General features: G+C 39.9%; 1 protein-coding gene across 6 annotated transcripts in view; it reads right to left on the bottom strand.

Annotated features, from left to right (window-relative positions):
- Positions 1 to 4,997: 4,997 nt before the first annotated feature.
- LOC129773821 (protein singed) overlaps positions 4,998 to 27,855 on the bottom strand; it is a 65,460-nt gene continuing 42,602 nt past the window's right edge. For 3 of the 6 annotated variants that reach the window (XM_055777481.1, XM_055777476.1, XM_055777486.1), the window contains exons 3-8: positions 17,764 to 17,805; positions 16,846 to 17,102; positions 16,608 to 16,771; positions 11,131 to 11,482; positions 6,501 to 6,876; positions 4,998 to 6,434 (exon numbers count right to left, since the gene is read on the bottom strand). In XM_055777481.1, coding sequence (XP_055633456.1) covers positions 6,229 to 6,434; positions 6,501 to 6,876; positions 11,131 to 11,482; positions 16,608 to 16,771; positions 16,846 to 17,102; positions 17,764 to 17,805 — 1,397 coding nt within the window. In that variant the 3' untranslated portion in view covers positions 4,998 to 6,228. The remainder of the gene's footprint in view (positions 6,435 to 6,500; positions 6,877 to 11,130; positions 11,483 to 16,607; positions 16,772 to 16,845; positions 17,103 to 17,763; positions 17,806 to 27,855) is intronic. The other 3 variants (XM_055777493.1, XM_055777494.1, XM_055777500.1) reach the window with 3 other exon arrangements.

Consider the following 27,855-nt stretch of genomic DNA (forward strand, 5'->3'; position numbering starts at 1 on the left):
AGAGACAAATCGGCAGACTCAGCCAGAGGGGCGAGTCCAACGAGACGAACGAATGAGCGTTAAAAGGGAGCGATGGCAAAAAAATACATTCATTATGATTTGTTCGCTCGTTGGATTCACATGCAGGCTAAAGAGGGTCCTTTTCAGGATCACATAATTATCTTCAATCCAAAGAGTTTATTGTTTTGTTATCACTCGATATCCCCATCTTGTTCGGCTAAACCTTTCTGTTTAGCGATTGCATTTGCCACTCGCCACAGCTTTCACAGTTGGAAAATTTCTTCCCATCCAGCTTGTGACATATTTTACAGTAAATTACATTCAATGCGACGTGCCGAAGCGCCACTCAGTGTCGCATTGGAGGCGATTTCAACCTGTAATTGAATATTTACGATGACAGTGGTACAGTGTCGACTTTCAATTTGGGGTCATAATTTGGATCTCTATGTTTACAAAAATGTCCAACTAAATAAGTCGCATTACATGTCCGTCCAATTAGCTGAATGTCGAACTAATTGTAAATTACTGTACTTTCAATCTGGAAACAATTTAAGAATTGGTGAAAATTGAATAATCAGGAAAGTCCCCAACTATCAATAAGCTCAGAACAACTGCCAAATTCACATACTCATCATATCCTGGCAAACAAATTATGAAAAAATCAATTTGTGTTTTATTATTATTTTGGATAATGTTTTAGAAAGCATTGAACTGTATCTTCTAAACTCTTTTTTGGAAGGTTTAATGGCCCTGAAAAGCGCCTTGTTTTATGGAATGGTTCCAATTTAGAAAACGTAGTCCTCGTGGTTTTGAAAAAAACCATTTTGAACGCCCTCGATGCCGCCTTGTTCTGGATTTGCCACCAAAGCAGTTTGTATAAAGAACAAACTTTTTTCTTCTGCTACCTGATGCCGTTTTGCGATTGCGTTTGCCACTCGCCACTCGCTGCAACTGTCTGTTGTTGTCTTGATGTGTTCTGTTCTGAATGCGGTTTTTCTTATCGTCGCGAGCAGTTCTACCAGCCAACTCGATCACTTCGGCGGCCGAAACTATATAACGCCGGCTAAGTGGACTGGTGCACTGGTACTAACGCGCTCGGCCTAGCTACCCTTGCGGGGAACTCCAGATCAACACGGTTCGAGCGGGATTTTGCCTTTCCCTTCACTTTTCCTCCATTACCATGTCCAGACATGGCTGCTTGGGTTGGTTTGTTGATGTGTTGTGATGCGAACCGATGTGGTGTACGGTTCGAATGAGAATGATCGTTACGGCAGCGGAGCGGGGATTTTTAAGCTGACTGGCTGGCTCGAGAATTACGCATGTGTGAGACTGCGACCAATGTTTCGTTCATTTTTTTTCTTTTTCCTTTCCAATCGTGCTTCATTCTATTTCGCTGCTGTTCTGGTTGCCCGTTTTGGTCGGTACGATTTGAGGAGCACAAAATGGACCAATCAAAAATGGGCACATAGTGCATTTTGACAATGCTTGATATTTCACAATTATTCAATTATTTATCTCAAGAAAAATGAAATGTTATTCGTTGTGATAGATGCGTAGATATATTTCCTATCAATTGATGCAAAAACCTTTGCGATCTATTGAGAAATGCTCGAGTTATAAGCGTTCCAAATCTTGCATTTTTTCCTACTTGTTCAGTGCCTGGATTTCCATTTCACCCCCTATATCTTCCGGTTAGACGTAGTCCTACGTCAAAAGGAGAAAAAAGGGCTGCTAATAGACATTGCAATACCGTTAAACCACAATCTTCAATCAACTCTTACTGCCAATATAACTGAATACCACGACTTGGCAGAAGAACTAAGACAAATGTGGCATTTACAGTGCATCCGTATTATACCAATACTAATATCAGCAACTGGTTTAGTTTCCCACTCTCTCACGTAGTCTTTGGAGGAGCTGCAAGTAACAGAGCACGGTTCCTTACTTACGGTTCTACAGAAAGCGGTCATTCTTGAAACATGTAATGTAGGCCGACGGTTCTTGAATCACCACAATCATAAAACGACGATTGTGCAGACACTATTATTTAGAGGGAAGAAAAAAGATACCACAGAGTCTAATCCCCACTTGGGCATCCAAGATGTTCGGGGGTAGGTGAAAATTCCAGCTCAATGCTGAGAAGTGCCATAATTCTAAAGGGTGTATCACATCAAATTGCATCACGGAAAAAACGCTGTAGAAATTTAATTTTTAGGAATTATATCTTCAGCTTTCGATTATAATCAGATAAGAGTGTATAGATCACGTTGGCCATGCTTCACTGTCAATTTTTCGTAAATTTGGAAAAATGTCGTCAAACGAAAAAGAGCGTCGTGAATTAATCCTGTGCACTCATTTCGAGAATCCGGAGTTGTCACATCGGGACATCGGTAAGATGCTGGGAATCGTCCAATCCACGGTCAGCAGAGTACTAAAACGATACTTCGAGAACCTAACCATCGACCGGAAGGTGAAGAACGGCAAAAATGGATGCTCCGTCAGTGAAAAAGATCACAAGCGCGTAGTTAAGCAGTTTAGACGTGATCCGAGAAGTTCGGTCCGGGATGTCGCCAATAAGCTGAATTTGTCAAGTTCATTCGTCCAGCGGACCAAGCAGCGAGAGGGCCTGCGTAGATACAAGGTTCAGAAGGCTCCTAACCGCGACGAAAGGCAAAACATGGTGGAGAAGACGCGAGCCCGGAAACTGTACACCGAAATGCTGACGAAGTCGCATTGCCTGGTAATGGACGACGAAACCTACGTCAAAGCGGACTTTCGTCAGCTGCCGGGCCTGTTGTTCTTCTCCGCAGAGGACAAATTCAGCGTTCCGGAGGAGATTCGCAAACAGAAACTATCCAAGTTTGCCAAAAAGTACATGGTGTGGCAAGCGATCTGCTCTTGCGGAAAGCGGAGCGCCCCCTTCGTGATTACCGGCACGGTAAACGGGCAGGTTTACCTTAAGGAGTGCTTACAGAAGCGCTTACTACCACTATTGAAGCAGCACGAGGGCCCGACCATCTTCTGGCCGGATCTCGCTTCGTGCCACTATTCAAAGGACGTGTTGGAGTGGTACGAAGTCAACGGGATCACCTTCGTGCCAAAGGAAATGAACCCGCCCAACGCGCCGGAGCTTCGTCCAATAGAGAAATATTGGGCGATTATGAAGCAGGCCCTCCGGAAGAACCCAAAAGTTGTCAAATCGGAGGCGGACTTCAAGAGAAAATGGATTTCTGTTCAAAAAAAACTACAACCTGACGTTGTACAGAACCTTATGGACGGGGTAAAGAGGAAGGTGCGAGCATACGGGCTTGGGCTCGAAGTATGAATAAAAAGAAAATGCCAAAAGTTGTTTAATAGTTTTTATTTTACTGTCTAAAATTTTCAAAAGGATCGGTCTACTGGGCGAATTTCTACAGTGTTTTTTCCGTGATGCAATTTGATGTGACACACCCTTTATAATAATTGGAGAACGTCCTTTCGATCTAATCATAGACTCGACGATCGTAGCCAGGACTGCCAGTTTCTTATCGAAAACCAGAGGTAGAGGGGAGACCCACCTGATCGCCCTTAGCAACACGATCCTGCAGCGGGTGGCAAAACAATCCTGGTTTGGTGCAAACGACTGGAGGTTCCCAACAGTTCTCGTCACAAACGGTTTTAGGGACAACTTTCGAGCCGGGGTAAGTTCGATCGGTCTGCTAGAATATTTCAAGGCCATCATAGCAAAAAAAAAACCGTCTCCACGAGACCTTCTTATCGGTGCATACCCCACAACAGTATCTGTGACGAAGCTCGCGTCACGTTGGAGAGCCCTTCCTAATCGGTGTCTGCCTCGACAGGTGAGAAATCCTGTGATGGTGACTGTGACGGATTGCGCATCAAGTTGGAGAGCAATATGGCTGGTTGAGCTCATCATAGGGTTGGTACGTTGTCGTTGTTCACTACAAAGGTGTAATACACTTGAAAGGTCCTCTGTCGTGGTGGGGGATAGGTGATATTTCGTTACGATTGACCTCCTCACTACTTCGTGGTTGAATTAGAGCTCTTCATTCATTTTAATCATTTCCAGTTCTCGCTTACTGACTATGCATGCAACGGGCGCCGACGTGACACTTTCCACTGCCGTCAGCATAAGCAGCAATAGTCCGTTCTCGGATATCGGATTGCGCTTTATGCTGATAGTGCGTATACAAAGTATCAATAAGGCGGGTATCCACCACATACTGAAACACCGTCTTGGTCTCCTCTCTGCACGTTGCTCGGATGTTCATCGTAATGCTGCCTTCATCTTTCGATCACCACGTGTCCTTTCGTCAAGATATTTTCTTCTTTATTCCTGCATTTCGACCCGCGAAACAAAGCTCTTGTGCGGTGCGTTTAATTTCTTAAAGAACTTTCGCGATTCTCGAGAACGATAAAGCAGCTCCATCTCCTCACGCTCTTTCTCTTCCAGGCGACGCTTTTTCTGTATCGTTTCACGTTTTGTCGAGTCGCTCGTTGCAGCATAGCGCGTGCTGCATCCTTCTCGTTCAGGAGTGTTCGACACTCGTCGTCAAACCATTCGTTTCGCTCTCCACGTTGTTCATTCACAATTCGTCTACAACCGGTAGCGAAGTTTCAAGTTACTGCAAGTATGTTGCAGAAACGTTCGGCTTCTACAGTCGTCGTAGGTGGCATCGCGGTGAGGGCTGGTGACTGACAGTTTAGAACACAGTTTGACCATGACCAGGTAGTGGTCTGAATCGATGTTAGCGCCACGATAGATTCTGACATCGATGATATCTGAGAAGTGCCAACCATCGATCAAAATGTGGTCAATTTGTGTTTCTGTTTGCTGAGGTGATGTCCAGGTGTGTCTAATCTTCTCATCCGAACAGAAGTGGTTCGAGAATATTTGCGCTGACCGGCTACTAGAAAAAGCAATATCGAGTAGTCTGCTATTGTCATTAACGAAATGAATTTGCTGCTGCAATCCGGTAGCATATCAAAGACACACATTTGATTTTATTGATATTTATTTTTATTCGATTTGATTACACACATACTTTGACATATATTTGTATATTGTATCCTTCTTATAAATTCGTCATAAAATATTTCAATTAGCGTTTGAATCCATAAAAAGTACTGTACGCTTGTGATTAGTTTAGTTTAGTCACTGCCCGATTCGTGGCTCACAATGTTCCATTGTGCATCTAGATACGAATTGTTTAAACACAAGACTCGATAAATGTATAATCACTTTAAATAAATAATTTACACTCACTGTTAACGAAATATTCATGGTTCGCAGAAAAAAATAATAAAGTCTAGATAAATATTTTACAAATTATTGATAATTTTTGTTGCGTGTCGCCATTAATTGTTCATTGCGGTAGCTTATTTAGGATTGTTGGTGCTTTTTACTGTTTCTATTGAATTTGATGACCTATTTTGTGGCTGTTGGCAGTTTCAGATTTATTGGGACAGTTCTGGTTTTTGTTTGTGTGTTTGTTTATCAATGAGGAACTCAAACGCTACCGAGCTAGTCAAGTTGTTGTTGTGCGACGAAAACGCTTTCAAATGTTTTTTTTTGCAAGAGAGTGAGAGCAGTTTCATGATCGGATGATTTTGTTCGTAAAAATATAACAAGACCAGTGAGAAATTTTGTGATTTTAATGAGTCACTTTTGAAAGTAGTGCGCTTAGTTTGTTTTTGGCATACTCTGCATATCTATCAAGAAGGATAGAAGCATGAAGAAAAAACGTTATTAAGTTACGCCGTATGTTCGTTTACTTTTTTTCATTAATGATAGGTTGCCTTATTTTCCAATAATTACTAAGTACTACAACTAATTTAGTTTTTGATGTATGATTATTGCAATAAATATACGCATGCATCATAAGATGCGTCGTCTTGAAATGATAGTATCATTCAGTATTACTTTTTATCATATTTTTTTGTCCTATCGAACACTTCATCCTCTGAGTTGTTCTTTATTGGCTTCTTCTATAAAATATTCTTTGATTTTGAAGAAACGCAGTAAAATCAAATTTACAAATAAAATTTCAAAGTCCTTCTAAAAGAGAAAGAGAGGTTGATTGCATTTGTAACGTTCTGCGTTTTTTCTTCTTCCGATTTTTTTATTTTACTTGGTGTACTAGTATGAGAAGAGTAACTGGCTATGCTCAAAACTTCACGTGCGTCTGTACCTAAATCGGTAAGCTGTGGTTTATGACCTATGACTTCTTAGTATTCCCACTGAGTAGCGGTATCGTAACCGGTATCGACCAACTTGAATGTGCCATTCTTGGTGGCACCAAGGTATCGGCCATCATGCGAACGCAGGCAAATACGTGTCGGTTCGCGCAATTCAATATAGAATCCATCGACGGGAGTGTCAGAATCGGCAGCAATTCCTTCACCGTCGATTCTCCAGTATTTGCCGTTTTGACCTACAACAGAAAAATGATAGGAATGAGAGATCTTGGTTAAGAATCATATATTTCCTAAAAACTTACCTTTAAAGTATACAACACCTTTCTGCGCACGTTCGACCAGAATTGTTTCGTAGACAGCCTTGTTGCATTCGAGCTTGTTACTTCCGGGTGCACGATATCCCACGAATCCTTGCTCGCACTTGAGCACCAAAATCGGACGATTGATCAAGTAGAAGTAAAACTTAGTGGTATCCTCAACTAGCTCAGCCGTTGCAAACAGATGTCCTGAACGCTTGGTTGCCAACAGTTTTCCATTGTTGGCGCGGAACGATACCGCCCCATCTCCGTGCCATTCCAGCTCGAACAAAGCATCCGCCGAGCGACGATTTCCCGTGGCTTGAATGCCACCACCGGTCGAGAGGCACCAGTATCGGTCCTGGGAAGAGCGAGAGGTTTCCTGATTAGGATAGAATGTTTCCACTGGATTAACAGGGCGTTGGATTAACAGGCCTTATCTGACAGGCCGGTAAATGTCAGTGAAAATTGGCGACTCCATCTCCAAGCGCTTTCGGGTTACGTCAGGCGTTCCCTAAGGAAATCATCTTGATTAAATGTAAATCTGACGCTGTGTTTCATCCAGTGGCCTAGCGTGACCGGATGACACCCGGGCGGATATATTGGGTGTCACTCCTCCAATCAACCCTTGTTTTCAAGTCATTCTTTCATTTTTTAACGAAAGATTCAATTTAGCAATCCAAGAAATATATTTATTGTAATACTAGCTGACCGGACATACTTCGTCCCGCCCCCAAAATCCCAAGTACCTAGAGGAGTGTCGAACTCCCATAGAAATATTTCTTGCTCCTTAAAGCCTCCACATGCCAAATTACATTCCATTTGCTTGATTAGTTCTCGAGCTATGCCGCCCTCATCCTAGAGAGGGGGGAGAAATATCAAACCACATTCCTTGTCCCCTAAAACTTTCACATGCCAAATCAGGTTCCATTTGCTTGATTAGCTCTCGCATAAATTTGTGTTTATTTTGTATGGTAGCCCCTCCCTTAGAGAGGAGGCAGGAGTGTTGAATCACCATAGAAACATTTTTTTGTCCCCTAGAACCTTCACTTGCCAAATTTGGCTCGATTTGCTAAGTTAGTTCTCTAGTTATGCAGAAATTTGTGTTTCATTTGTATGGCATCACGCTTGGTTCGCACAAAAGTCCAATAGCTGGGAGCAGCCCATCGTAATTTATGGCAAAGATCCAGAAGATCAGAAAATTAGATCGGATTGTGAATGGCGATTAAAAAATGGATTTATTTCGAGAATCCTAAGCGTCAAAAACCTTAGGTAAGAGCAGGGGAACCATCAACATCAGTTGCACGACCAAATCACTATGGACAGAATGCAATAATCTATGTTTGGTGGGATCAGAATCTGCTATGAGTTACTCAAACCTCGTGTCAATATTGTATCGAGCTCTTGGTTAAAAAACGACCAGAGTAACAAAAAAGCAACATGAAATGATTTTTTGGCATAATAATGCTCCATCATACGGTAGAGTAAGCTTAACAGACTTGGTCCTTTCCGACGATCTATTTGAATCGATGAGACATGCATTTGCTTCAGTTTGCACGAAAATGTAAGAAAATGGCTCGATGAATGATTTGCGCCAAAAGTGGACCAGTACTTTTGGCGTGACATCCACAAATTACAAGAGAGTTGGGAAAAATGTATACATAGCGATGGAACGTATTTAAAAAAAAAGCAGAAATCCGGTTTCATACTTGTATTCCTGGCAAGTAACGGATTGGAATCATTCTATGGGAAGGGACAGTTTGGAGTAGTATATTTTGATGAGGAGCTTGACTTTATTACTTTCGCAATTCAGTTTACATGAAATACATGAAATCGGAGTATTGAAAAAGTCGATGCCGAATGTCTGTAAATTGCATGAAACGTCTAGATTTACTGTTATCTCGAAAAAAAATTCTAGCGTCCTTAATGAAGCGTATCAATGTAACATATACTGGTGGGTCGTTGACAAAAGCATATCGAATACTGAACGGAATTTCAATGTAGCATCAGGCACCTTGGAAGTAGGTAATTGTCACCGCAAAAATCGCGATTTCAGAGCGTGTTGTTAGACCGCGCTCTATCGTAAACGAACGGAGAAATAAACAATTAATAAGCAGCATTGATCGACTGATCAACGACGGCAATAAGAGTTAAGGTATCAAGGAGCTTACCTCCGTGTAAATGACGAAGGATGGAAGAAATCCTAGATAGCTCGCTTAGGCAATAAAAGCAGGTCCAAGGAATCTCTCCCGCAATATGTAAATAACGAAGGGATGGGTGTAATAAAATGCGGCAATATAGGGGAAAATTCTGTATGAAAGAGCAGAATTATCAATCTCTGCCCGGCCAAATCCAGAAGAGGTGGTACCACCGGATCACATCAGTAGATGCATCCTTTCAGTTGGGTGCTCTACGTGATCTGGCCTACCGTAAGCGTCCGATAATGGCCCTTTCCCCCCTCATCTTTGCCAAGGTTAGGAGCAACATTTGGTCGATCCAGAGAGGACTAGCAAAGCTACTAGCCACAGTCATATTACAAAAAGCGCATCTCTTTCTGAAAGGCGACGTTTTCCCAGCAATGTGGATTAAAAATGTGTGTGTCCAAATAGGAGGCTTTTTTATTGGCCTATTCCTGGTGCCGGGTGATACTGTGCGTTGGTCAACAAGGTTGGGAGTAGGAAAAAGACCTCAGTATTTGCGTGTTTCAGCTCCAAGTAACTCATAGCACACAAAGTTTTCGTGATTTGATGTAGAAGAGTTCGATACCGGTTTAGACAGGATGTATATTGCGTGGGTAGAGCAAAAACGAAAAAAAAGCAATAAAAAAGCGGCGTTTTCCAAAAGTATGAAGAAGATATATAGTTTTACTTTTATTTCAATTAGATTATTAATTTTAAACTTTGATCCAGACATTTGGATCACGTAACCTAATACAGGTTTTTTTTCTACGTGTCAATTTCAAGTAGTCGCTATAAAATTAATATTAAAATCTGTTAAAAAACAAAAACTAGGGAACCAGTTTACGTAATGCCAGGCAAACGTATGCCGTCCGACACTCGCTAACGCTCGGTCGGGCCTAACTAAAGGATCGTCTCCTATGTTTCAAACTATCCGCGCAATCGGGCTAGGTTCTAAACTATCCGGAACACAGGTTTGCTTGCGAGAGACCGCCGCTTTCGACGGTGACTTTTGACGTATGACCGTCATTTTGGCAATTTTTCGAATTTTCAATAGTCGCTGCGTAACCATTTAGATAATTCATTTTTACAATCTTTACATGTCAATTACAGCCAGATCGGTTCACTAAATTCTTAGAAAAACGTACCACCAATTTTAAAGAGAGCATCCACGCACCTAGCTACCAACAGCATAATAATCACATATTGACATTCAAAAAATATAAAATACATCTTCAAATATATCAAAGCCAATCACTAAAATGGGTCAATACTCAACTTCAAGTTCAACATCCTGAAAAAAAAAATCAGGAAAATCCGTGATTTTTCGATCTTTCAGAGTAGGGGTCTTAAGGGGGTATTCTAGTCTAGAAATCTGAAAAAATCGAAATTTTTTTTTACCATATTTCTGTAGTTTAGGCATTCAAGAATATACTCTAGAAAGGACTTATCGAAAATCCTATTATTTACCTAGTTAGAGCCATCTTAGTGATGTGGTATCTAACCTGTTACGGCCATCACAATGAACTTCAAACGCGTTTCTCTCGGAACTAGTTTTTTTCTAACTGGCGTACACGATATCTCAAGTTCTACTGAACCGATTTATGTCAAATTTATATGAAAATAATCTGCATCTCTCTATCGCATGAACCAATAAAAAATTATAACTTTTTAATTTTACTATTTTTAAAAAATCGGTAAACGCAAAAAAAAACGTTTTAAACAGCATTTTTGTTTTCAAACGGCCGCCATTTTGTTAAAACCCATGTTTTTGACTTGTCCGAGGTTCATGCCATAGCGACATCTTTACTGATTCAGAATCTGTTCGATTTTTTTGTTTCAGATAACCAGAAGGACTGGAATCGTGTACGCCATGGCACAATTTTTTTTTGAACACCCTCACTTCACCAGCATGTAACTATTCTAATTATGAATATTTTTTTTCCGTCCTATTTTTGTTTTATTGTTGAAAGATAGATAAACGAATAATGATATAATGGATAGTAAAAATATTCTTTGTTTTATTTTTACGGAGTTCGAAAAAACGTCCGAAATTCGTGTCTCTACACTAGAATACCCCCTTAAATCATATTTATTATCAGGATATTCGACAAAAGTCATAACCTGATTTGTCGGAATTTTTCCTTCTTCATTCGGGTAAACATTACATTCGGGATAATGTTGGATTTGACCAAATGTAGCATTCGGGTAAACGTTGTATTCGGGTATTTATTTGAGTTTTTTTTACAGTGAATGTCGTTCGGGTATTTGTTACATTCCAGATTGTCTGCCGAAAAAGCTAATAAAAATGATAAATTTTCTTCAAAGATACCATGGCATCAACATATTTGCCTTACTGGAGTACGAAAACACGTGGGGGGGGGGGAAACAGTTTTCGTCTGCTTCCACTAAACTTCCACTTACTAAAATCGTTACGTTTACTAATAGAGAATCCTTACCTGAGTGGTTCTCAGTGCCCAACGATGTGCCGACCAGTCGTATTCCAGTTGGAATGTTTCGTTGTCCCCGATTTCATCCTGATTGGCGGTGACATCGACGCCTTGCTTCACCGAAACATACTTGTTGTTAAGTGCTGCGATAAACGATGCCTGAGGAAGGGAATCCTCGAGGGAGAATAGCTCATCACGGGTAACTGTCTGCGAGCGTGATTTCAACACAGCCTTCGAGCCAATCGGCGATAGATACAGTCCATGCCGATCGCGCAGAGCCAAATGTCCGCTGTGATATTCGGCGCTGAAGAGACAATCATCGGTACATTTGGTTTCCAATTTGCCACTCGAGTTGAGGTATCTGGAAGATAGAATGTTGGTCGCATAGATTAGTATTGATGAACACAAAAATTGCAAACAATGTGGGTTATTTTTATGTGAGTTTGAATTTTGTGGTTCTGAGGCCTACAATGAATTTAGAACGCAGGTAAAACGAAGGCTTTCAGCAGGGAACTATACGTAGAAGCACTTCGCGACGACAACGATCTCTCGGACATGAACCAAAACTGAAATTTCTAGCTAGAGCTTGCAATGCTTGATGCCAAAGAACATACGGAGTCCGGCTTTCTGATAAAATGAGATACTCGAAAATTTCGCGTTAGCAGTCTTAGCGCCAGAATGTTTGTTGTGTCAAGAAAACGAGAACAGATGAAGTCTGAGAGAGAGCGTATGCTAGTTTTACGTGCGATAAGAGCCGTATAAAATAGGGCAAGTCGAATTGCTATCAAGAGCTGTGTGGTCAAGCTCTGGGAAAATTCGTACTGAAAAGTGATGGCGAGGATCAGACGTCCAACGATACCCGGGAAGTTGTGTCTCGAAAAAATGATTTTTTTTGTGGTGGGGCTCTTCCTGGAGCAAGAGTCATCGAGGTGGTTAGCCGCACGCCTCAACAAATGGAAAATTCAGGAGATATTGCTGTTGCTGAAACCAGGGATGCCACCAGGAGATCCAGATTCGTATAGACCTATATTTCTGATGGATACACTCGGCAAGCTACAAATTTTAACTACCTACGTGCAAGACTACTTGTCGACTCGGCCTCTTTTGGATTCGTTTCAGACAATCTTCATGGAAATTAGAATTACAGATCGGCTCCAATGCTTATTGTTTAAATATAAAAAAAATTACAATGCACGCTAAGACAACTTGTAGATGACGGTGTAATTTCCGTGAGAGGTCCATGCTGTAAATTTGCAAAATTCCTTAGATAACTTATCTTCTTCGGAAAGGAACTGGCAGTGAAACCCGAAAACGATTCCCAGCCCAATTGCAATTTAATTTTTGTCCAGAAACATTACCCGGCCAGCAACCCTCAAGTACCTTTGAGTCTGGTTTGATTCAATGTACACTCTGAATATCCAAATAATTCTCAACTCTCATCGTTCAATTTGCGGCATATTTCGAAAAGCTCAAAACACTTTATGAAACTATTATGTTGCCTTTTAAGAGTACCTCTCTCTTTTTGCTTTCTCTCGAAAAACTTTGCGACGATTTGGAACGGATTCAATATTCTGTATATAGCTCTCGACTGCTTGCACACGAGTCTCGAAATTTCTGCAAGAATAACCACATTAGAGATCCGATCGTCAGAATTACCCGAACGGGTTCTAGAACGCAATTTTGCATTCTATGATCCGTCCGACTCAAATCCAATCGAGTTGTGCAAATGTGCCACACAATTCGACATAGACGACATTGAGTTTCGTGTTCCATTTCTGTGAAGCGCATTTCATTATCGGTTTTTTTGGGTGGAAGACACACGCTTTGTATACGAAAGTTTGGTATTTCAGAACATGATAGGTACGTTGGTTGAGTGGTTGGTTGGTAAATGAGTAAATGATGTAAATGAATGCACCATCGGTACTTCGTGTACCTGCAGGCATAACATAGATCCCATTTGTGGGGTTCTTAGCTTCTTGTCCAGTAACTCTTACACTTCCTCGAGTAACCAACCCCGTTGTGATATTGGTCATATGCTGACAGTGGGTTCCCTTCACCATGCTCACCATGAAGGTGTGGCTCAAAACAATGTCTGTTTCCCATGTCAGGGGCGGCTGTTCATTGTTTTCGTGAAGGCGTGGAACTCAAAACTTCGCTCGATGGACCTCCGGCGGCGAAGGAGGTTGGTACTGGCCAGAAAAATGACACACAGGAAAATTCACAATGAAATTCGAGACAGGACAATCAAACTAGACCGACGCTCAAAGCACGGACTATAAATTATATATTCGGAACATGGAACTGAAGGTCCTTCAACTTTCTTGTGAGTAGCCGAATTCTTTCGCAAATATTGAAAGCCCGCAATTTCATTATCGTAGCGCTGCAGGAGGTGTGCAGGAATAGTTCGATGGTGCGATGGTACCATCTACCAGAGATGCGGCAACATCGTGATGGGTGCCCAAAATACGACAGCGAAAAAGATGCAGTTTTTAGAGGCGAATGAACTGCAAAGTTTAAAGCCTCTTAAAAACAAAGAAAGAAGAAGAAGATGCAGCACGCGCAGCCATGTTGCAAAACGAGCGACTTAGTTAAACGTGGAATGATACCGATTAAAGTGAAGATGGCAAACACATTTCTTTCGAGAAAAACCACCGCCTGGAAGAGAAAGAGTTTGAGGAGATGGAGTTGCTTTATAGTTCTCCAGAATGGCGGAAGTTCTTCAAGAAACTATACACCTCGCACCAAGGCGTTGTGCCGCGGGCCGAAATGTACAGGAATGAGGAAGGAGGCATATCTTGACGAACGAAAGGTGAAGGCAGCACTACGATGAACACCTGAACAGCGAGCAGACAGGTAAGTAATGAAGGACTTAGTTTTGTCGTAGGACCAGTTGATTCAAGTGAAATACAGGAGGTTGAACTGTGGAAAATCTTTATGATACTGCGTTGGAGTGCATTGAAAAATGGAAGACTAGTCTAGGAGAAACATAACAGTATTATAGAAAGGTCCATTCCGGAATCGCCAAATATTCAAAGTGGCATTAGTAAAAAAACTTCCTGTTCATATAATTAATTAATTAAATTATAAATAATGAGATAGCAAAGTTGGAAGATATAATCCGTACCAGTTGCAAATCGTCGTGTTGTTTCGAAAAGAAAAACAAATTTTTGAAATTTAAGGAATTCGCTGATTATATTTTGTGTTTGATTGGTAGGAGCGCATCAGTTAAAATATTTTTCTACGATGATCAATATTCACACAACAGAAAAGTCAAGACATAAACGTAATGATGATTGTCGAACAGAAATTTGATTGGGAATGTGGCAAATGTTATGATAAAATTTTCGAGCATCTCTCTTCAGCATCTGAATGTGGCTTCTTTGTAAAGAACGAAGCAGGTACATTTAAGAATGTTTGACTGATTGTTTTTATCCTCGGTTTTATTTACTCATTAAAATTCTTCTTTTTTTTTTGGGTAGTTTTTTGGGTTTACGTGTCCCGTTTTTATTCCTGAACTATTTGGTCGTCTAATCATGGGCGAGCATGACTTTTCACGAAAACTGACAAAACTAATTCGATGAACGGTGTGCGGAACTCATGCGATGTATCGGAATCGTTTGAGACTCACAGGGGACTTCGACAAGGCGATGGACTCTCCTGTCTGCTGTTTGCGCCACGTTATGCGAATTCAACAGGATTCAACCGGCAAATATGGAATAATTTCGAACATAACCACCGAGGCGACTGACCTATTTGTCAACTTCTTCCAAAGCGTTTACAGTGGAACAAAACCCGCAATTGTATTCAGGATGCCTTGGCGCGTACCGTCGAATGACATCAATTTCCCGACAATCGTATGCTTAACCGATGAAGTTGAAAAGCTCTCGTAGACGTTAATGTGTCTAAGGGTCGATGGATTGCTACCATTGCTCACCAAGCACCGTGCCCATGGTTGATTTTTTTTTATTGTAGAGGCTTTAAACTACGAAGTTTATTCGTCTCTATCCTTAAAAAGTCCTATCAGGAGATCAATTCACGGAGAGTCATGGGATGGAACCCACTTGATAAGGAGATGCGCAACCGTTGTGGCTACGGAAACCCCCAAATGTACCTCCTCGTTGACTGTCCCATTCGCATGCCTGTTCAACCAATCGTTCTCAGAGAAAACCTTTCTTGCGATGTGGAAAGCTGCTCGAATTGCCCCAATCCTCAATTCGAAATCCACCCATCATGTCAATAATGGGCGGAATATCTGTTTTATGCTCATCCGCGAATCGATGTCGAGGATCCAAGCTTTGCCATACAGAGTTAACCAACGACAACAATCCAATGTATCCCCCGAGAAATCAGATTGATCAACCTTGACTTCCCCAAAAGATTTGCTGTTGTGCTATGTGATTACTTTATTGCAAAGTTGAAACACATGGGATATAACCGGATGGTTTCACTCATATATTTCCAATCGCAAAGCATGGGTAGGGTCAACTCAGTCTGCTTCAAAGCATAATATAATTAATTAGGATAATTTCATTTGCTCTGGCCCCTTGTCATATTCAGAGCAATGTTGACGAATTCTGGACGTAATTAACTATCATTATTGTATCGGTAGCAGTCCGTTGGAACAAGTTAACTTGATTTGCGATCTGGGAGTTACAATCTCTCGAAGCTGCGGTTCAATGATCAGGTTTCGGCTACAACAGTCAAAGCACTCACAGTGCTTGGATCTGCTCGAGGGCAGACAACTCACTTTACCCTCTGAAGACATTCTTCTGCACACTATTTCGCAGCATCGTTGAATACGTAGCTCGCATTTGAGCAACGTACCAGGCGAGCGAAAACAGAAGCAATTTGTCCGAGAGACCTCATTAGGATTTTCAAGGAACGATACTACAAACCAGTCCAAATACCACTCTCGTTGCTTGTCATACAAATGAAGCATAAATTTCTGCATAACTCAAGAACTAATCAAGTAAACGGAACCTAACTTGGCATATAGAGGTTTTAGGGGTCGACAAAATTTCTATAGTGGCTTGAACCCCCCCCCCCCCATGTTACATGCAAGTGGTTGAAAAATCTTGAACGAGAATTGTGTCTGAAAATAATCTGATATTATAATGACGAGTTTTGGTAGAAGTACTAGGAATTTTATAGTAAAAGGTAATTTTAAAGGGTAAATTAGAAAATCAATCAATGAACAGTTTTGCGATGGGACCCATGAACGCGCGCTTAGTAAGAAAACGTGAATATGACAACGATAAATTAACTTTGGGCGGGACGAAGTTTGCCGGGTCAGCAGGTAAATAAATAAAACACCAAACATAACCATGCATGAGTAACATGTGCGGTGTAACGGTGTAACAAATTAAATAATTTGGTCAACGGTGCTCACTGCATCGATTGTGTTCAATAGCGATGTGTAATTTTTCCACAAAATTGCTTTCACCCCAAGGGTCTCCCCGTGCATTCGATAATGATTAGAAACTTACTTATTGTTACATGTGTGCAGTGCGTATCGTCCCTCTTCATCGGCGCGGAACTCCAGCGTGAAGAGCGTATCTTCGCCCCATGGGATGTTGGCATCGACATGAATCTCATCTTGTGACTCCGATAGATGAGCGAAGCGCTTGCGGCCAACGGAGCGTAGATTAACCTTATTTACGAAACAGTGAAACTCGCATTAGAAAGTGTTTAAAATAATGCTATTATTATTCGGTTTGCTTTTACCTGTGGCCTAGCAGCGAGATGCACGCTCCAGAATTCTCCTTTACCGGGTGCTTTGGCAGTGCAAGTTAGCTTTTCGGGCGTTCCCCCAAGGAAGTAACCTCGCTGCTCGTTTTTCAAAGCCCATCGGCCCGAGTTGTCATCGGCAATGCTGATCTGGAATCGGCTTCCGGCGTCACGATCCTCCGACTCGCACAGTACATTACCAAACGTATCCACCGACAAATATCTACCCAAGTGTGACTTGAGATAAATAACACCTGTGCCAGAAGTGAGGAAATTTACACATTATTACATTTATTTACAAGGCATTTATCATCAATTGTTTCCAAAATGTACTATACTCATAAATATCAGTCAAAAATTAATTGATCAAACATTAAAAATTGCTGAACATTGTTATTTTAAGCGTGCTTCTCAGCGATTTCACTAACAGTTACTTTGACATTGTAACATTGTTGTTATTAAAGTGAGAAGCCAATCGAAGCTTGATGCTTCCGATATTTTTTATTGTTTCACTAGTCTTGTCCAAATCAGCCATATTGTGCCCAATAAAAAGCATTTTTCGGTCAAACAATGAGTATAAAAATGTTGATAAATGATTATTCTGCCGATTTTGCGCCGCATTCACTTTGGGAAATGAGAAAGTAGCGGTGACTGCTACTGTGCGTGTGAAAATGCTCTGAGCTCTCGATCGGAGTTTTGCGCGTAAAACTTGTGGAGTGGAACACGGTCATAACCAATGGTTTTAATTAAAATTGAGAATTGTATGCATTATAAGCCAACCAGTTTTGTGTGAACGCACAGGTAGCATCGAATTTTCCGATTGGTGACTTTCTTTCTGGTGTGATATTATTTTTGATGAAATAAACCAAAACGTCAACGAAAAGAAAACAGAAAAAAAAATGTAGTATGTATTACCTTTATCGTCTGACTTTGGATTGGCACCAGGTTGCCAGCATTCTACAACGAACAGATAGATGAGAAGAGACATTGTGGATGAATTGTTTATGTGAGGACTGTATGATGTGTATTTGTTTATTTATGATTGATTGATGATTGATGATAGATAGGAAGTACAGTGATACGTACATTGAAAATAAGTTTTTACGAACGAAATATAGGAAATAACATGCTGAATGATATAACTTAATCTCGATGAAGAGTATATGTATAAGGAAATGGTTATAGGAACAAGACATAGTCTAATGATGACAGCATAGAATATCAGATTAGGGGAAAATGATGCTATTTAGGAGCTTAGGAGCACATACCAAGTGGACAACTTTAGAGAGGGTAGGGGCATCGAAAACGTCCACGCTTGATTGTTGTAAATAAATTACCACACCTCGTAATACTAAACAAATTAAGTATTTTGAAAAAGGAAAACATTTAAGAGTGTCACATTACGCAAATTCAAATAAATGTAAAATGGCAAGACGGACAAAACATGGTGTCTGAGGGTAAAAGTACACTATTTGGTCGAAGACAAGTATTTGACGCTTTTTGTCAGATGAAATTTAATATTTGACACGAAACACGACGAGCAAATATAAAGTTCTTGGTAGCTTACAATTTTTTTTTGTTCGATCTGTTCGTCAAATCTATCAAGTACATGGTTACGTTACGTTGAATACTTTTGTCGATTTTTTTCCATGTTCGATGATTGAAAATGTTTGCCACTATTTTTGTTTATCCCATTTGTTTATTCATTTAGGCTCTGCTTGGAGCTTAGACTATTCTTTCTGTTGTTCCATTATCCAGTTAGACCGTGCATGTTTCTTGCAGAGCAGAGCAGTTTCAAGCATCACTTGTATGGATGAAGAGGCCAGGACTGCGACCGTGAATCGATCATCCATCGCTGATGTGTGTTGCATGGACGTAGTTATTCTATAACAACACAAAGATGCTCAATTGAGGGCCCTGAGTTTTGAACTTACGATCGATTGCTTAGTAAGCGAAGACGCAACCAATGTGACTACGAACACCCCCTCTTTGCCACCGTTGATAAATGAAGAGTGACAAACAAAGTAGCACTTGTACTAGTGATGAAACGGATAGTAGTTTGGCCCGGCTAGCTTCGAAGCCGGATAGCCGGATTTTCAGCTCATTATTTGCGAATACGAAACTGGAAAAACCTGCATGTATGCATGAAGCAAATAAAGGATTACACTTTAGAGGGAAATAAACACATCTTTACATGAAAATAATGAGCGATGATCAAACTTTCCGTTTAGAGTCAATATTCTTTAATAGAGAATAAAAGTTTTCTACAAATATTTTTTTTTAATATGGATTTTCTACTGCAATGATGAAATTTTTGTGGATATATTGAAACGATTTCAATACTGAACGAGTAAGGACTACAAATTTAAATATGCAAAAAATATCAATCAATTATTTGCATTCAAGATTGAAAAAACAAAGAACTGTCTTCAGGGATGATTATCGTTAAAATCCGTTCGCAGCAAAAATAGTAATTAACGTTGACTTTATTTCATAAAAACCGTGATCTGTTTTCTGAATTGGCACCCTTAATGTAAGACGTAGTCCTACGTCAAAAAATATGGCACGGCCCAAACAATAAAACAAAATATTTGTGTATTTCCATTCCAAAAACACGAAATGAATAGTTCTGTGATTTGTTTTTTTTTACTTCAACAACAATTTCAGATTGAAGCTAATAGCTCAGTTTTTTGCAGCTCAGTAAATCAACATATTGAAGTTACAGCTCAAAACAGTGAAAAGCAATACCAGGAATAATATCTGAAACTGTAATGCCCTGTTAGTTATACTACCTGCCCTTCATTGCTTGTGCGCTAACAAAATTCTCGAAATGCGGAGCCACCATGGGAAATTCGTGACTCGCAAAAAAGTGGTTGATGGCGGCGCTGAGTCAGCTGAAAAGAAACTAACCAATCAGCGAGTTACACATGGTAATTTCTACTGCAAATTGATATTTCTCGAGCAGAACAAAAACCGGTTCAATGACTCACATTCGGATAAGCGGAATCACCATTAGCACGACGGCGATGGCGCGATGTAAATTAGGCTCACCGCTAATTGCCCGCGGGATTGGCGCAACTTATGATGATGGTTCTGAATAATGCTAAGCCTAACTTGTTAAGCCTTTTGTCACTGTTTATCTTCATTTCAACGGCATCTTTATGACAGTGATAAAATGGTATAAAATATAAATCACCGTTCTTTACTTGCGCTGATTATGATATACAATTTCTTTTCGTTGAAATCAAAAGCGGTACAATTTCCAACGTCAGATTTTGGATGGACAAACAATTAATTAAGCAATACCATTGGACTGGATGAACTAAGTGTTTTAATTCGTGTTTATTGCTCTTCAATCACACAGTTTCGAAAGCGGCGCAATTAACGAAAAAACGAGGGAACTTTTCTACTTCTCCATCCATCCTCCATCTCTTCACAGCCACAGCCCCGTCGAGAGTGTTTGAAACCGAGTGAGAGGAGGCACTTTCATCCGGAACAACACATCATCGACACTTGAGAAAATCGAGAAATCATAATTTCACCACATGAACAAGCGTCATGCTCATTGCAATTATCTCGAGCAACGAAAGAAGAAGCAACTAGAAACAAGAGTCTTGAGCCGGGATTGGAGTTAGGGATGGTGCAGCCGCGAGTAGTAAGAGAGATGTAGTGCAGAGTGCCCGATCGGGGTTAGTGTTTCATCTCGATCGCTAAGAAAGCACTCGAGGCGAATCTTCTGCAGTAGCATGATAAAGCGACTTGAGTGTTTACATATGTGACGACTTACAATCTTTAATCTGCAATAGAACTAGAGTATGGGCCGTGTATACTCAATTTTCTGGAACTTGGACTAGTTTTATCATTGTTAATTGGACTAGTTTTATCATTGTTAACAGGAAGTATATGAATACTTCTAAAATTAAATGAATAAATTTTAGAAGTATTCATATACTTCCTGTTTATCAAAAATTCCAATCCATCACAAGTCATACGAATCGTTCGGTTGTTCAACGATTTATATAACAAAATGCCATATCTGAGACTAAACGAATCACAAGATGGTATTGATATTCAAGTGTGCCAGTTATCAGGAAACAGGGACATATTTTCCAAACCATGAAATGGATAATCATATCTACCATATGACTAAATGTAACAAATTTTGTACGACTTGTTTATTTCTTGTCAGCGCTGCATCGAATCCGTATAACAAACTCCAAGTGGAAAGCTTCGAAATGCGAATATCGAAAATGAAACTTCATGTTAATATGAAACGAATGGTAAAACACAAGCGCCTTATCATACTATAAACTTTTTCTCATTTTTCAGACAAAAAATGGATAAACACTTTCAAGCAAATTATGAATCGGCGATTTTTTTCTTCGTCATAATTAATGTAGTGTTGCTCAGCCAATTCATGTGCCATTGACCGGAACGAATAGTAGTTCAAAGGAGCAATGCCCGACGAAAATAAAGCTGGTTATCACATCCGATCACAATTCGTTGAACAAGTTTCCTTGGTGACTCTTGTGTCCGGCAGAATCACTTCACCATGTTTTTAAACTCATTTCGGATTTTGTGTTTTGCAGTCGACGTTAATTAATAGGACTGATTCAAATCATGATGCTCTTAATTTGCAATTGTCAAAATAAATCCATCCTGTTACATAACTACCGGGGCAGTACCGTGTAGTGGAGTGGAGCAGTTCAACGTCATCCAATTGGGAATGAAATCGATTAATGGTAAGAGAAGGCTATATTTTTATGGCGACTGCGGTATTGAAAGGTAACTCTTTAATAGCTTAATAGTTTTAATAGCTGTCAAAACGGTTTTTTATTCACTCAGTTTTAACCTAGTTTCGCACTAGGTTCAACCCGAAAGCTGTTGGGTTCACACTCGGATTCATCAATGCAACTACAGTAGAACCTCGATTAACCGCGATTAAAAGCGAGTTCCCTAGTAATTCTATAGACCTTCCCGAAATTTGTCATTGAGTGATAGGGTCTTGCGCTTTTGAGTGATTTTGGTCATGACTTTCACATTATTTGAACATTACTGTACACGACCTTACAGATGGATAGTTGAATGTCTCCTATATTGATGAAACATAGTTTTCATGCTAAAACATCAATTTTTTCGTGTTTACACCTCATTTTTAACCCTTCATTGTGTTATCCGCGATTTCCGTTATACGCGGTGACCTAGCCCGACTATTCCGCGGAGAATCGGGGTTCTACTGTATACTGAACTGTCAAGTTCCCAGTATTGTTTTGGAAAATCTAAAATTGAAGGCTATGAAAACGGAAAACCTGCTGTTTTTACTTTTGTATTAGTGGAATCGATAGGTAAATGATTTTGGTTTGTCCAGTCGAAAATATGATCATGGTTTGCTCACTTTTTTGAATGCTCTATTCAGCGCTCCTGTGTCAAATAAGGTATTCGAATGTTTCAAAACATATAAATAAAATTGTATTTTTCATGATTTACAGTAGTTTTATAGTATATTTTTACGGAATCACATGTTTTAAAGGATTATAAAATACACCTTCTATTTGTGTCAATGTGCCCCTCATTCGAGCTAACTTTTAATCGATCACCAGATGATCATTTGGCACGCATTCAGACTTTTTCTGGATTATAACACTTAAAAATATTGTAAAAATCATGCTTGCACCATTTGTATCAGATTTACATAGCTAAAACATTAAATTAACGCCTTTTGATGAACTCAATTCTGATCATGGGTTGTCCAACTCAATAATGTTATTTTGTCCACATGATTTCTATGGCAACTGCTTGGCGCGCTGTAGTTTGTTTATTGTGTCCTTCGCGCATAGCAGAAATAAAGTTTCTCTGTGTTGAGTGTGTTGAGGGTAACACTTTTAAAATGCCCAAGAAAATGCAATATTCTGAAGAAAGCCTAAATTATGAATGGATCAATATGATGACAGTAAACTCAAGCAATGATAAATGCAGCATCTACTTGAGAATTCGAATGTTTTCATTCAAAAATGGTAATTTCTAAAACTGTACAAACCATGATCATTTTTTGGACAAACCATGATCAGAGGTGATCAAACCATGACCATAATTCCTCTTCAAGGAAAATCGTTAAAAAACATAAAAAATTTAATAATTTCAACACCTTATGGTAATATTAGTAACTAGAGACTTTGGGCTTTTCAACAAACCCAGACTCGTATCGATTATGTATGATTTTCACGAAGAAAAATCAATTTGCATTTACAAGTTGCTTAAAAACACCCCAAATCGGACAAACCAAGATCATTTACCCTAATCCAATTCGGATTCTGATTTTAAAGAGTATATTCGCGTAGACAGCATCAAGCTTCGTGTGCTTTCATTGGAAGGCGAAAATAATTATGTATTTTCTGGTGGAATAAACATGCTTTAAAATAATAATTATAAATGAAAATTTACTTTTACGTATCGAATTCTATGTGATGGTATAAGTTTTTTTTTCAGAATTGTGAAAACATATTAAACGAAAACTGTGTCTGATGATGATTTTATATTATAATGCTAATTATTTGTGGAACAATCAGAAAATGTATCGACAAATGGTTAAGTGTCAGGACTACATGTGTTAGCTAAACAAACAACATGAAGTTAAAACTTTTATTCAAAGTTTTATAATTTTATACTGATAGAGAATAATTTACCTCCCAAGCACTAATATCGCCACCAGACGTCGACACTGTATATTTGTCATTGCGAATATAAACAAATCAGACTATATAACGCACACTTACAAACCGCCTCATTCGTGAATCCGAAAACGTTTTTTTTATTACAGAGTCGGTTTGGAACTAACCCAGAGCTTGACCTTGAGCTTGGGTTGACTGTACAATTCGTAGTTGCTCTCCGTGATTGACCTGAACCAGCGAAATTGCACAAAGAACACACTGAATGGCGCTTGGGAGTAGCAAACCATTCTCCTTGTGCAAGCTTCGATGATTCGAGCTTTAAACAGTCAATAACGACGCCGACCACGTTCTTACAGTCACCAGAGGAAGGGAAGGAATGTTAGTATGATATTCGCCGCCCGAAAGCCAGAAGGGTCGTCTCTATAGTGTGGTTCCCTAGCGATAATCATGGGAGGGATAGTTGTTAGTAAGGAGAGGCAAGAACCATTATAATGTTTACGCTAACTGTAGACACTTGACGAAACAAAAACCCGAAACTCTCCTGTGTCACAATGTGCGGCAGAGATTACTTTTAGGTAATCTGAGAACGAATATCTGTGAAATTATTTGGATCGGCGATATGTTTCATTATTCATCGCAAGTATTCTGTTCAGTCCCTGAAAAGGAGAGAAATATTGCGTCGCAAATTCAACCCCTCCACCTGTTGTGATTCTCCTGTCAGCAAGCATAGCGGCGCAGCAGCGAGGAGCAGGGCAGTATTCTTCCAACCACGAAGCTGCAAACAGCGAAAGAGAATAATTTGACAACGAGAGTGAAGCAGAAAGTGAACCTGTTTGAACGTGTTTTTTCGCCACAATATTGTGCAGTGAAGTTTGAATTCGAAAATAGATGAAATAAAGAACATTGAATGTGTTTATGCTTGAATCCTGTCGCATAGTGTTTTTCTGCCGTTTGCCCAGATTCCCGAGAGTGTTTCCGCTGAGAACTTTGCAAGTTCAAGCGTCCAGGGGCTCGTTTCCCTCAGCGAAACGGTGCTCCATCCGACCAGAGCCTAAGCTCACGAACTATTGAAATTAACATTGGTCCTTCGAACCGGATCCACCGCATACGCGCTTGCGGGGGAAGAAAAAACGAAGCGATCGCTTATCGAGGCAAAATGTGATTGTGTGATTGGGAACTAAAAAAGAACTATTAAAAAAGGTTATCGACATCGATCAAATTTGTGAAGCTCGAAGCAAAATATTGGTGAATAAGGTGAAGTGAAAATGTCTCTAGAGCGAACATCAACCAAAAAGTCCAGCACGTGTGTTGTAAATCAGACCTGCGAGATGTATCGAAAGCCAAGTTCACAAGATTGCGAAATTTCATTCAGCAATCTGAGATTAATCTACCGCGAGCGAACGTGCATCGAAGAAAATTAGAAGCAACTTATAAGGAATAAAATGATCATCAACAAATTATGAACCGTGTTGTCCCAGAGAAATGTGAGGAACAGGATAATGAGTATTTTGAATTTGAGGCGTTACACGACGAACTTTGTGTCTTCCTCGAGGACTGTTTAGAGAATTTCTTTGCTGCAGTACCAACACCAGCAAATCTCAATCAGCAACCGTTCGTCATCCACCAGCCGCTTCCACGTGCCATACCGACGTTTGATGGTAGTTACACCTAGTGGGAAAAGTTCAAAGTGATGTTTCGTGATGTTGTGGATCGATCCAACGAATCACCGCGAATAAAATTGTAACACCTGGAGAAGGCGCCGATAGGAGATGCTGCAGGTTTAATAGATGCCAGAACTACTAGCGATGCCGACTATGAGCAGGCTTGAAGAATCCAGGAGGAAAGATTTGAAGACAAAAGAAAAATAATTATCATTCACATCGATGGCGTTTGTTAGCATTTGTTAGCATTTGTCCAAAGAAAGTCATAGCGAGTTGAGAGCTTTAGTAGAAGATGTATCGGGTCACGTCGAAAATCTAAAGTTGTTGGGACAAGATTTAGCCGAAAAATCAGAGCATATGGTGATTCATCTGCTGACACAAGCTCTTAATGAGGAAACAAGGAAGCATTGGGAGACCACACTGCCTATGTTTGTATAGGAGACGTAAACGACAAAATGAACAAATCGACTTTTTCGCTCAACATGCAAACTAACATTTTTTGTTCGAAAACGTTTAAGCAATTTTGAAAAAATGTTTCCGAAAAATCACTGTTTGTCCGCATAACAGACGTAGTTCCATACAGCTTTCATACATCGTTCGAAAATCAACAATTGTCAGTATTACGTGCTATAAGCTAAATCTACATTTGAATCACATTCTTTGTAGAGTCCAAACATGTCTGTCACGATAGTGTCTTATTACTTAGTGTTTCCTAATAGAAGAATATAAGAAACCATTGAAACGCTGCTCATATAATTACTATTTTCTGTACACAATGAACAAAGAGAAGCACTTCTGTTTTTTAATCGTATAATTACCTAAATTTCTGCATTTGAATCTTCAAGTAAATAATTAAACAATCAGATTAGTAGTAAAATTAAAATAATATTGGTTCTTAGCATTATAACTTCTCGGATTCAACATTGAATTATTCCACATATACACCATTTACTCATATCGTTGGAGTAAGTCACTCCACCATCTTTATGCGATTGATCGTGATATCGGTAAATCATGTTGCTAAAATTACCAACATTGCAGATTGTCTTTACAGATTCAATTAATTGAAAAAAGAACACGAACCTGCTGTTCTTATCATATCCCAGAGTATTCTTCAGGAAAAAGTACTATCATAGACTCGCAACAAATCAAGAGCACCTTTTCCAGACATTTCACTAAATTTCTTCCAAACCTTTTTGATTTCATCCGATAACAACTGAAACTACCGACGGAGACGTTTTGACTATTATCGGAATTGTAAATACTAACGCTACAAACAGAGCAACATGGTGATTACGTCCAGCTATGCGGACAAATATTCATTGAAACGATTGATTTTCCGCATAAATAGACGCAAGCGTTTTCCAAATGGAAAAAATATGTTATAATCCGCAAAATCACCTAGGCCCTCTTTTTGCCGATAATATCCTTCAACTGGACAGATCATTTCATTGGAAATTTGCATGGCTATGCTTGTAGGCCAAAAAACAACAAAAATGCGTTTTCCCAACACTAATGGTGTTGTCGATTACGTCTCCTATGCAATCATGACCAGCACAGTGGAACGAGGTGAACTTCCAACTTATCAACTTGTCTCAGTCCTGGAGAGATGCCAGATAGCAGCCAGCTGTGTAGAGAACGAGCAAATACGATCGACCGTGAGACAATTTCCCCGTGATAACCGGAACAGCCAAAAAGTTAACGCAGTTACGACATCCATCAATTTACGTTGCGAGTTTTGTGAAAGAAGCCATTCTAACTTCAAGTGTCCAGACTTCAGCCACATGACAGCAAGTGAACGTAACACAACGGTGAAGCAAAAGAATATTTGTTTTAACTGCCTGAGAGGTGGGCATCGTGTGCTTGACTGCCCATCATCAAGATCGTATTCCAAGTGCCAACGAAGATATCACAGCTTGTTACACTACGATCAAAATGCCGATCTAATCAATCCATTTAGGAATCCCGAGCAATCACATCTACATTATCTCCAGTTTTATTACCAATTCCAGAAATGTCGAATCCAGTGATAGAGGACACATTCATTCATTCGTCGCCGCAAAGCCAGTATACAATTGGAAATCGATTTCCATCGAAATTTGAAGATGAAGTCACCAAGCTGAGTACCTCACGCTTTACACCTCCTCAATTTTTTTTTACGTTAGAATCGAATCTGCATCACCACATCTGAAAGCATCAAACCATAAACAACGTTCCCTCCGACAAGGACTTAAGGAATCCAGGGATCCTCCGGAGATTTGGTGACCCAGAAATGTGAACGCCATCAACATAGCATCTTCCGCCCGGGAAGTATGTTCAGTCTCTGAAGAGGAGAGAAATATTTAATCGCAAATTCATCCCCTCCACCTTTTGCGAGTCATTTTGGAACTAACCCAGAATTCGCTATAACTATGTTTTATGAATCTACTCCCGATGAGCGGAAAACGAATATAATCTTGTTATTACTTCCGATCCAATGATGCTGGCTCTAAATGACCTGTAATGATAGAAAACCCCTGCGATATGGATATTGGATGGAAGGGCTTTAACAGCAAAAGTCATATCGTATTCCGATGCCGCTTTGGAAAAGAATACGGTGGATTTCGGTTTATTGACCGAAAAAAAGTTAGTGAAGTGGAGTTAGACAAAAAAAGTGTTAGAAACGAAGATCGTATTAG

This window comes from Toxorhynchites rutilus, chromosome 1 (genome assembly GCF_029784135.1).
Source record: "Toxorhynchites rutilus septentrionalis strain SRP chromosome 1, ASM2978413v1, whole genome shotgun sequence".
Lineage (NCBI taxonomy): Eukaryota > Metazoa > Arthropoda > Insecta > Diptera > Culicidae > Toxorhynchites > Toxorhynchites rutilus.